Source organism: Juglans regia, chromosome 2, assembly GCF_001411555.2.
Source record: "Juglans regia cultivar Chandler chromosome 2, Walnut 2.0, whole genome shotgun sequence".
NCBI lineage: Eukaryota > Viridiplantae > Streptophyta > Magnoliopsida > Fagales > Juglandaceae > Juglans > Juglans regia.
Window position 1 is genome coordinate 433,598 of NC_049902.1, and position 12,151 is coordinate 445,748.

At 36.0% G+C, this 12,151-nt stretch overlaps 1 protein-coding gene across 1 annotated transcript; it reads left to right on the plus strand.

Moving 5' to 3' along the window:
* The first annotated feature begins 1,343 nt into the window (after positions 1 to 1,343).
* LOC118347637 (probable serine/threonine-protein kinase At1g54610) lies at positions 1,344 to 8,062 on the plus strand. The gene is made up of 7 exons (XM_035687582.1): positions 1,344 to 1,933; positions 2,086 to 2,370; positions 4,519 to 4,836; positions 5,705 to 5,932; positions 6,212 to 6,312; positions 6,397 to 6,520; positions 7,432 to 8,062. Exons 1-7 carry the CDS (start codon positions 1,610 to 1,612, stop codon positions 7,780 to 7,782), a joined length of 1,731 nt encoding a protein of 576 aa, XP_035543475.1. The 5' UTR covers positions 1,344 to 1,609; the 3' UTR covers positions 7,783 to 8,062.
* The last annotated feature ends 4,089 nt before the right edge of the window (positions 8,063 to 12,151 follow it).

The following is a 12,151-nucleotide window of genomic DNA, read 5'->3' on the forward strand; positions in this document are numbered from 1 at the left end:
TCTATCTCAACTCATCTCAAATCATCTCAACTCATCTTCGAATCCAAACGTCTTCTAATTAAAAGCTTTGTTTATTTCTATTTATCATAGAGAGAGACAAACATGATCACTAAAAACTACACACTTCTAATAAGATATATCAATCCACCCTTCCTTTTTTAACCAATTAGGAAAAATCTCTCTGCTTTGGTTTTGAATATCTCAAAATGTTTTTGTTGGTTTATCAATAGTCATTTTAATTCCCGAGTAGTGCTATACGGCATCCAATGTAGTGGTGCACACAATGCACACACTACGTGGATGCCTCTCATCCATTTGTTTTTTTTTTTTTTTTTTTTTTCTTTTTTTCTTCTCTCGCTTTCTCTTCTCTCTCTCTCTCTTCTCTCTTCTCTATTTCTCTCTTCTTCTCTTCCTCTCTTCTCTCTCTTGGTCTCTCTCACTCTCTCTCTCCTCTCTCTCGGTCGTCACTCTTCTCTCTCTCTCTCGTTCTCGCTCTCTCTCGGCGTCTCGCTCTCTCTCTCATTCCGCTCTCATTCTCATCTCCGCCGTTTCTCTCTCTCTCTCATCTGTGCTCTCTCTCATTTTCCCTCTCAAATACGTGGTGTATGTTTTGACACCTAATGAGTGCAAAATTGACTTCTACAAACAGTGGCTTCCATATATCATTTTTCTTAATTCCCTCTTACCTGTTTGTTCTTTTGTTGGTGTTTGTAAGAAATGAAAAGCACGACCATTTATTGCATGTTGGTGTTTTCAATTCATCTCTCTCACATTTTCAATTTCGTACACAAAAAATATCAATATTCTTCTAATAATAATAATATTATTAAAATTAGTCATATTCTGTCACATGAATTGATATAAATGAATTTTATATATAAGTTATTATTTATTTTTATATTTTATAAAATATAAATTTTTTTTATAAGATGTAAAAATATTTTTAATAAAATATAAATTATAAAATAGTAAATAATAATTGATGAAAATAATTTTTTTTATTAATATAATGTGTTTTTTTAATACTTTATTTTATATTAATCCAAATATATAGAACTGAAAGCCTTGATTTATAAAAAAAATGAACAAAAAAAAAAAATTTCAACACTTTTGACTTTTGAAGTTTCAATTATAAAAGCACAAAAAAAGAAAAAGAAATTCATGGCGTCGTCATCATCATGATAATAATAATAATTAATCTTTTTTCGATTAGATACTTTTTTTTTGACAGTGTAAAGCTGGTCCCGTCTTGAATCCTGCCCGCCATTTCTCTGACAAAACTCCCCAGTGGCAATCCCCGTAATTATTCCCAACACCACGCCCTATTTCTCCCCATTCCAACAAATATCGAAGCGTTTACACTTACGCTCTCTCACTCTTTCATACCTCTTCTCCTTCTTCATCCTCTCTGTTCCGTACACTCGCCGGAGAAGACAACCGCCACCCCAATCTCTCGCCGCAGTTATTTAATACGACATCGTTGCACTCTGCTGCGCGAATCACTAGCTTTGAAGATCCTAACCAGCGTTTTCACGCTGTCGGGTTAGCATTCATCTCTTCATTCCCGATGCGCCGCCACCAACACTACTCGACATCGACGCCCTGACGGATGGGTTGTCTTCTCAGCACATCCGCTACCGAACAACGCCCTACCAACGATGCAGACAACCGCAGACGTCGCCGCAGCACCGAGGATAATCCCGTCACCGACGGCGTCCCCACCGTTAGGGCCAGGGAGGACGCTGCAGAGAAAGGTAGGCAGAATAAGACGAGATACACCGGCGACTTTCCGGCACCAGATCGCCGGAAGCCTCGCCAGGACCTTTTCCTGAAAAATCAGCAAGGCTGGCCGACCTGGCTCGTTGACTTCGCCGGCGACGCCATCAAGGATTGGGCTCCTCGCCGCGCCAACACATTCGAGAAGCTCGCCAAGGTTCTCAAAAATCCCCAATTTCGATTCCATTATCCATTGTAATAAGCTCAAGTTTAAATCTTGGTTTTCTCCCAATTTGGTATATTGAAATCAAAATGCCCTTATTATTATAATTGTTGAAATATATCATTTTTGGAGTTTTTATTGTTCAGATCGGGCAAGGGACTTATAGCAATGTATATAAAGCAAAGGATCTAATAACTGGGAAAATAGTTGCTCTGAAGAAGGTTAGGTTCGATAATTTAGAGCCTGAGAGTATAAGATTCATGGCCAGAGAGATTCTTGTTCTGCGCCGCCTTGATCACCCCAATGTGGTTAAGCTCGAAGGCTTGGTCACTTCAAGAATGTCTTGTAGTCTTTACTTGGTTTTCGAGTACATGGAACACGATCTCGCTGGGCTCGCAGCTTGCCAAGGAGTCAAGTTCACTGAACCACAGGTTCATTTTCATTACCACTTTGTTGTTGGTAGGAGTTTGTCTCGTTCGTAAAATTCTCATTACACGATTTTCACAAAATTTTGTTGAAATGGATTTTGGGTACGTGCTCTTTTTTTTTTTTTTTTTTTAAAAAAAATATTGTTTTAATATTGGGCATAAGTTAAATTTACCACTTTGTTGTTAATAGGAGCTTATCTTATTCGTACAATTTTCATTAAATGATATTCACGAAATTTTGTTGAAGTGGACTTTGTGTGCGTTTTCTGTTTTGTTAATATTGGGTACAAGTTTGTTATTTACTGAAGCTTATCTTGTATCAAAATGATTATTGTTATAGCAAGTGCCTTTTGGGTGCGTGCCTTTCCGGGCTGGTTTTACGTTTTACTTTGCACGTGTTGCAGATTTTCATTTTTCGTTTTTTTTGGTGTAATTTGGGATACTGTGTGGTATATGGCTGTGTTTGTAGTTTTGGTTTTTATTTTGGCGCGAGAGCTTTTGATGGTATTGGCGGACCTTTCTTGGGTTGTTTAATGGGGTCCCATAACCTTGTGTGTGAGATATCCAAGTTGGTGTTTCCTGTGATTTTATAGTACCTGAAGCCTGTCATATGATGGTTTGTTTTGTATCATTTTGGGCATGAAAATTCATCGAAATTTCCTTGTTATGCAGTTCCATAAATTGGAGTTACCGAGCTTTTTAAGGGAAATAGTAAGAAATTTAATTAATGAGAAAGCTTGAGATCAAAAAAGAAAGTGCCTTTGAGATTTTATTGATTTATAACATGAGAAAGTTAGAACCTTCGCACATTGAATAGTCAACTTTTTTTAGCTTGATTTAATTGGGATTGTCAGTTTGTTTAAGTGGATTGGCTTAACTATAAGATTTAAAATCATTACACTTCTCTCAAGTTTCTTGGCAACGAAAGAGAGTAGGTGACAGATAAGTAGTACTTGATAATAGTGCATGATTAAGAAATTACTGTGCCCTGGGATGAAGGTAGGATCTTAATCTAAGGTGGCTAGATTGAATTTTTGTACATGCAAAAAAAATAAATAAATAAAATTTTTGTTTTTGTTTTTAAAATTTTTGGGGAGGTCTATAAAGTTTTTAATTTTGAACTTTGTTTTTTGGGGGGCCAGGGGTGAAGATGCAGGATCCCCTTTTGATTTGCCCCCCAGCGGTTTTTTGGATGTATGGCATAATGAATGATGCATGTTTTTCTGTTGGATTTGCATATTTTGGTGTCCATTATCTTTTGATCTACAAACTTCCTCGTAACCATCTGTTGATCGAAATGCACGACTACTTAAACTATTTAATGTTGCCATGGTCATTGAAAATCCATTTTTCTAGGTCAAGTTTACCTTTTTATTCCAACAAGTACAAAAAAACTTTCATTTGCCAAGGAACAGGACCTAAATCATTTGCTTTGTGTTGTTGTATCTATCCTTTCTAAGGGAAGGATGGATAAGAAATATAAACTAATTTGAAATGGTTTTTACAGAGACTTTTTAATTTTTAATTTTTTTATAGGTAAGCACAAGTCAAGCATCTATATGGGTTGAGCTTGTTCCTCATATTCCACTACTTGTTTTAGGAGGGAGTAGATGCTATTTAATCCACCAACCATTTGAAAAAAAACAACTGATTTACAAAAATGACTGATTCTAGATACAAAATTGTCTTACCTTAGATTGTATGTGGTAAAAACAAAACTGTTGCCATGGCTTGGGGAAGTCCTACCATTGATTGTCAAACTGGAGATATGCATGAAAGTGGTAACTCCCAAATTTTTGAGGGCTGATTAATTTCTTAGTGGCAATTCCTGAGTACTTTGACTTTGCCTAGATTCCTATTAATCAAATTCTTATAAAAAAATTATTAATGAAAATTTGATTTTAAACATAAATTCTTTTTGATAGGTAATTTTAAAACGAATATTATATGCTAGAAAGTTCATCGGAAAAAAGGCACTTTGTTAATGTAAATGGATAGTTGGACTTGAAATTGCACACTAACAGAAAGGAATATTTCTCCCTCTGTTAGGCCTTTAAGGTTTACTTCCCTTTTCTTATTTTCTAGCTCTTTGTTCTATGTGGAAGAAATATCGCACTGATAGGTTGATTATCTCAAAATATTCCGTGACAGGTCAAGTGCTATATGAAGCAGTTGTTGTCTGGGCTTGAGCATTGCCACAGTCGAGGTGTCTTACACCGTGACATCAAGGGTTCCAATCTGCTAATTGACAATGAAGGAATTTTAAAAATTGCGGATTTTGGACTGGCTACCTTCTATGAACCTGGGCAGAAACAACCTATGACTAGTCGAGTTGTCACGCTATGGTACCGCCCCCCTGAACTTCTTCTTGGGGCTACATTCTATGGGATTGGTGTGGACCTTTGGAGTGCTGGCTGCATCTTGGCAGAGTTGCTTTCTGGAAAGCCAATCATGCCAGGACGGACGGAGGTATCACTTGTTTAGTTTTTTAAGAGTTGCTCTATTCTAAAGGTTACAAGTTTCAATGAAATTTTTCATAATGCATCCATGCTGTATAAAAGGCACCACTATGTTCAGGGTGCTTATTTTTTGTCCAGATGGGTTTAAAATCATTTGACCCAGTGTGGTATACTCTCTCCAGCTCTAAGGTTCGAGCCCTCTAGGGTGCAAACAATTTCTAGGGGCCATTGGATTGGGGGAACTCCCATTTGAATTACTCAAGGTGCACTTGCTGTAAATTCCTTGCCGAGGGCCTGTGCACCCTTGGTATTAGTCGGGACTTTGTTCTCGGACACCTCGTGCCAATCAAAACCAAAATCATTCTACCTGGTCCATCTCACGATTTGCCTGTTGAATGAAACATCAATATTAGCGTAATCAGTAATGTTGAATGCACATACATATGGATTAAGCCACTTACTCTTAAATTTTGTATGATAAAAAGCACAAAATGTTCGAAGAGAAACTAAGCGTGATTCTTATGTGAAATGTGAGTATTGGCTCTTCACTCTTGGGTGTGTGTGTGGGTATGTGTAGGCATATGTGCATGCGTATGTCTGTGTTGAATAGCACTAGACAACTCCTATCTTTTCAACCCAAATAAAATTTTTGTGGCGATTCGGGTGAAGCTTTCTTGTCATCTTAGTGCACCAGCTGTGGGAGCTTTTGTTAATTTAACACAACTAGGTGTGTGTATTGTATGTATGTGCATAAAATACCTTCATAAGGTTTATGCTATTAGATTGTGGTATTTACCTTGGCAGTATACTCAGTTGATGTTGTTTTTATTTTTTAAAGTCAAATTGGGATTTGACTCTTGCATTCCTTTTCTGCTTAGGTGGAACAACTGCATAAGATATTTAAATTATGTGGCTCCCCATCTGAAGAATATTGGAGGAAATATAGGCTGCCAAATGCAACACTTTTTAAGCCGCAACAGCCATACAAACGTTGCGTTGCAGAAACTTTCAAGGATTTTCCACCTTCTTCTCTACCTCTGATAGAATCTCTTCTTTCAATAGACCCTGGTGAACGAGTCACTGCCACAGCCGCTCTAAATAGTGAAGTAGATATTGATCTGTTTTATATTTTTGTAGCATACATATATTTTGTTTTTGTACGAGGCCAACATAATATTTGTTGGTTATCCAAAGGCGTTTGTGAGATATAATCACTTCTGAATATAGTCCTTTTTTTTTCTCTTTTGTCATCAAAAGAAAAATGGCCATCATAAAGTTGCCAAATATCTACGACTGTTTTCTGAGTTGTGCTAGATAATTTATTTGTGGAACACAAATTGGCTTCATATGCAAAGTATAATCATACATTTGGTTTCTTTATACAGTTCTTTACCACTGAACCTTATGCTTGTGAGGCATCAAGCTTACCGAAGTATCCACCAAGCAAAGAATTGGATGTCAAATTAAGAGATGAAGAAGCTAGAAGGTTGGCTATCATTTTTTCTTCATTTTGTTAGATCTTGAGTGGTATTGGCTAAATGATATAGGTTATATCTAATTTCATCTTCAGGCAAAGAGGTCTAAGTGGGAAAGCTAATGCTGTTGATGGTGTGAGAAGAGTTAGAGCTCGTGAGCGTGTTGGTCGGGCAGTTCCAGCTCCAGAAGCCAATGCAGAGATTCAAGGAAACTTAGATGTATGTGAGATGAGTTTTGTGCTTCTACACATTCTTGTCTGTTTTATATTTTTGGTGAATGGACAGAAAAGCCTCTATTCTACACTGAACCCTGCCAGACTTTCACCCAAAGGCCCCGTTTGGATGCAGAAACGGTTTCATTTCATCATTACAATTTTTTCAAATTCCCACTCAAAATATAATAAACAATTCAACTTTTTCAAATTCCAAAACAACAATAATATTAAAAAATAATATTCTAACAATATTTTATTCAACTTTTAATTTTATCTAAAACTATTTCATCTCATCTCACTATCCAAACGGGGGCCTTAGAGGGGTGTCAAAATCCTTTGAACCAGAACTTGTCTACATGCCTACTCTGTATCTATATGTATTGCCCCTTATCTTTACATTAGTTGCATCAAGATTATACTCTGACTAGTGCCATAATTGTCAGTATTATTGTTATATCATTCAAGACATGTGATCAATACTCATATCGAAAATAGGTGAGCCAAACTTTAGAAATCTCTTTATTTGGCATCTACTCCATTTTAGGCCGATGATCATTTAGGCTGTCACATCACATTTTTATTGCTAAAGAACATGGACTGTCTGATTGTCACTGACTCGCTATGGTATAATAAAATCAGCTTTAACCTAGAGGTCTTTTTGGTGAAACAGCTCTAAACTAGAGATCTCTTTAGCAAAACTTTTAGAAATCATCAATTGTATCCTATAATCAGTATTTATATGAAGGTAGCTTCTATTTTCATCTGACTGCAACCAGATGGTGGCAAATTCACTAGGAGATCTAGATGCTTCATAGTTTTGGGCAATTGTAGCCTGATGAAGATGCATTCTTACTGTCGACCTGCTTTGTCGATGCAACTTTTGACAATAATCTTCATTTGTACTGAGATTTGCAGAGGTGGAGAATTGTGACACAAGCAAATGCCAAGAGCAAGAGTGAGAAATTCCCACCTCCTCATCAAGATGGAGCGGTTGGACATCCACTAGATACATCACGGAAAGGCCCTGTATCGTTTGGTGCACCTGATGTTTCTTTTGGCTCATCAATATTTAATTCAAAGCCATCAGGATCTGTCAAAAGTATTGGGGCTGGTGGGGGACCTTCTAGGAGGAAAACCAATAAAGACGACAACCATAGAGCTTCATCGCAGAAGTTTATCCGTGCATTCAAGCCATCCTCCATAGGGCTCTCAATGGATCTAATATTCAAGGCAAAGAAACCAGTTGCTGAGGTTTCTGGCAGCTGAAAAGAGGTGAAGTGCAAATTTTTGGAATTAGGGTTTTCTGTCAAGCTGAGTCTTGGTTTTGGAATGTGTTTGTCTTCATTATTGTTCCCATTTTTTTGCTCTTAAATCTTTATAAGCCTTTGGCGTATAATCCGCACAACAGTAATCCCAGAATTTGTATATTCAGGCAAAAAAGAAAACACGAAAAAAAAAAGTGAGAATTCCACTTCTGCTGTACAGGTTTTGGAAGCAATTGCTACCTCTGTAAGAATTTGAAAATGGTATTCCTCATGTTTATTTAGTCATCGAATCATAATGCATCCATACCGTTTTTTAAACGCAAAACAAGTAAAACGACCGCCGGGGGGGTGGGGAAGACTTGAGTTCATGGTGTGCGAGGTCATCTGGCTGGTGTGAACGTGAAGGAGGGAGGAGGAGGGATGCAAAGAAAACGAGATTAGGATTAGCATTTTATTTTTCCAACCATTTCAATTCAAAATGTCATTGCAATCGCATTATAATTCGCTTCCCCTCTTGATTATTTAGTTCCATATATGATTCATTCCGGCAATATGAATCAGTGGATCCCACCTCCGAGTTGGATAGATATATGCTAAAAGCTATGCAAAATAATCGGCCATTTGAATAGTGCCTTCCTCGCAATTTCCCGCTCTCGTTACCAACCCCTAGCAGACTGCACTTTCATGGCTGCTGCCATCCCACCACGACTCCTCCCTTCTTTCCCCTCCGGATGCTCCATTTTTTGGTCAGCTAGTCGTTCTTCAGCTTCTTCTACACGTCCTTAGCCTCCATAATCACTTGCATCCCACATACATTCCTCCCCCCCCCCCCCCAAAAAAAAAAAAAAACAAAACTCACCACATCCCACACGCCGGTCGACCCTGCTTGTCTCCCCCATTGTCGACCCCAACCTTCTACCCCTTTAGGAGCAAATTCAAATTAAACTTGTTTACCCTTACCTAACTTCATCGAACCAGTCAATTACTTCAGGTGTCAGAATTTGAACGGGGATTTTTCTTTCCTTTGTTTGTTTGTGCATGTAAAAGAGAGAGAAAAAGGAAAACGAGACTTGATCGAAAGCAAATGTTATTTTATACAAGTCTCCTTGGAAAAAAATTAAAGTAATTTGGAATGTGAAAGGCTAACTGCCAAACTTTGACACAGTCAAGTCAAGTGAAAGCAATAGGACTGGGACAGCGTAAGGCTGGAAACTGCTGGGAAACAATCCAAATATTGTACGTGTATACATATATATTCATGTGTTAATCCACACATGTTTTTCCAAAAGGCAACATGAAGCTGCTAATTGGGTTCAAACAACACCACCTCCTCAGTTTTTTGGTCTTTGGTACCCTTCTTCTTCCTTGGAGCATGTCTACAGTGGGTAAGACTAGCTGGTTTTTTGTCTGCAATTTCTGATCTTTGTTTATGATCTCCTTTTCTTAATTATACCTTTTTGTTTGCATGCATTTTTCTTTTTATAACTTCAATTTTCTGCTGCAAATATACTTGCAGGCGAGAAGGTGGTGACGGTCAACGCACAACCATGGAAAGCCCCGCCTCCACCAACACCAACACCATTTCGTCCGCCTCCACCTCAATTCAAAATACCAATGTCTCCGCCTCCACCCCCCAATGGTCCCGGGGGTCCGAATCAGTAGCAGTCATTTCCTGTATTTAGACGCAGTACCAACTATTCCTCAGTATATAGTATTGCGATCCATGAATATTCTACATCTCAATATAGGAAAAATGTGATTTACAATATGATTTGATCAATGTACTGCTACCTACTTACTATATGAATAAATTATTTGGAAGCCTGATGATCAATGCATGCATGCATTCTTCTGAATTAATCTTACTTTTTGTAGATCAGTTATAGATTACTTGGATCAACCAAATATATAATAGACCGCCTTTTAATCATGTTTTGATCGACAGGTACTTTAAAAGGCAATACTATATATATATATATAAGTACTATATATGCAGATTCATTTATCCAAATTAGATGTTAGCTCGTGATTTTTCAACATGTACCTACGTCGTATATATAATGGCTATATATATACTAGTAAGTGCAGACACGTGCATTGCACGTGTGCCCAATTGAAAAAATATGAAAAATCTGCTACTGTCAATCCACAATGAAGAACAAAATGATAATTTAAATTCATACAATTTCTTAATTTTAAATTCATACAAAAAAAATGGATAAATTTTAAAAATGTAAAAAGACAACAAACTTTGGTAGTTTGGATATAAAGATAATTTTAATTCATCTCAACTAATCTTATTAAATTATTATAACTATTTTAAATTCTCATACAAAATATAATAAACATTTCAAATTTTTAAATAATATTAATATTAAAAAATAATATTATAATAATATTTTATTTAACTTTTAACTTTCATCTCAATTAATCTCATCCTAAGTATCCAACCTATCCAAAAAAAAAAAAATCACAGTATCCAAACTCACCTTAATCGGCAAAAGAGCAAAAACATGAGAGAACTGGATTTTTTTTAAAAAAGAAGAGAGTAATTTATGAGAACACTATTCATCATCTTACTTATTTTTAAATAAAGGTCTATTTGGAAATAAATTTCATATCATCTCATCGTATCTTATCTCATCTCGTTTTTAAACAAAACTGAAACATAAAATTTTTAAAATAATCATTATAATTTTCTCAAAATTTCAAATAAAAACTAAGAAACAATTCACTATTTTAAATGTTAAAATAAAAATAATATTATAAAAAATTATAAAAATATTTTAATTTCATATTTTTTTAAAACTATTTTTCTCTTCCAATTATTTTTTATAAAATTTTTATCTCATCAATCTCTCTCCTTACATATTTATATTCAACAAAGCAAATCCATTAAAAATTAATTCTTATTTACATGCATCTTACATGCGAGTTCAAAAAATTTAAATTCTTTGATTTGACTTGCTGTCCAATTCAAGTTCAAGTGCCCCCCCTCCCTATCCCGCTCCCGGTCCTGCTCAGTGTAAAATGTAGTATTTTTTTATTTTATTTTTTTATACATGTATTTTTTTAACACTATAAAATATTTTTTTAAAAAAATAAAAAAAATTATAATATCATTAAAAAACACTTACTTAATCACTAAGTAAAAAAAATATTAAAAAAATGAAAAAAAATATATAGCGGGATCGGGATCGAGACCAGAACCGGAACGAGAAGTGGTGTGAGTAGCATTGTTCAAATACAATACTTCCACGCAGGATCAATGCGCTCTATCCCAACAGAACATGACCTCCTTTAGCAACGCGGCAAACTGGCCTACAAGTGTACATTTACATGTCACAAGATCCTCAAATTTCTAAACAGAATTACTATTTTCTCGTTGAGTACTTATATGGGTTCAATTCGGGATCCAAAGAGTGTTCCTAATAGAGTTTTTTTTTTTAAATCATTATAAACATTTAAAAAAAAATAAAAAATTCACAACATCATTTTAAAGTATTTTTTAAATCTTTCGATTAAAAAAAAAACGTCCCATTCGGGACCTTTTTTGGGTCCCGAATTATTTCTCTTTCTCTTTTTAGAAGAAACTTCCCTCGTTCTAAAAAGCTCTTATTTCAGAGGCATGTTCTGGGTTCTTCTACTTGTGCTTTTTGCCATGATGCTTGTGAAGATGTTTATCATATTCTCTGTCAGTGTCCTTATTTTCTTAGAGTGTGGGAAATGTATTTTGGAAGAGATTTGAGGTTGATATTTGGCTATTATGGATTTGTCACTACTGTTAAAGCAGTTATATGCCTTAATGTTCATATTATTTTGACTTGATTCTTGATAATTGCTTGGGGTGTGTAGAAATTTCGTAACCTGAAGTTTTTCCAGCAAACCAGTACTCTTGATGTGTGTGTTGTGGTGGGTAATTGTCTTGATTATGTTGAAAACTATCAGTTACTTCGACAGCATGTTAAAGTTCATAATCAGATTTCAACTTTGTGCTGGTTACCTCCACCATGTGGGTCTTTTAAACTGAATGTAGATGGAGCCATTTTTTAGGCCTTGAATTGTTCTGGGGTGGGTGCTGTACTGCGGGATGATAAGGGTTGCATAGTTATGGCAATGTCTAGAAGGGAGTTGGGTATTCATGAGGTAGAAGATATAGAAGCGCTTGCAGCACTTAGGGATTTGCAATTAATTTCTCACTTGGGTATTTCTCATCTAATTTTAGAAGGGGATTCACTTGCTGTGATGGAAGCTATATGCTCAAGGGGGGAGATTTTGAATAGGTGCAGTATTTTAATCCATGAGGTGAAGAAGATGCTGTCCACTTTTGCGTCTTTTGAAGTTCTGCATGTGGGAAGACATGGTAACGA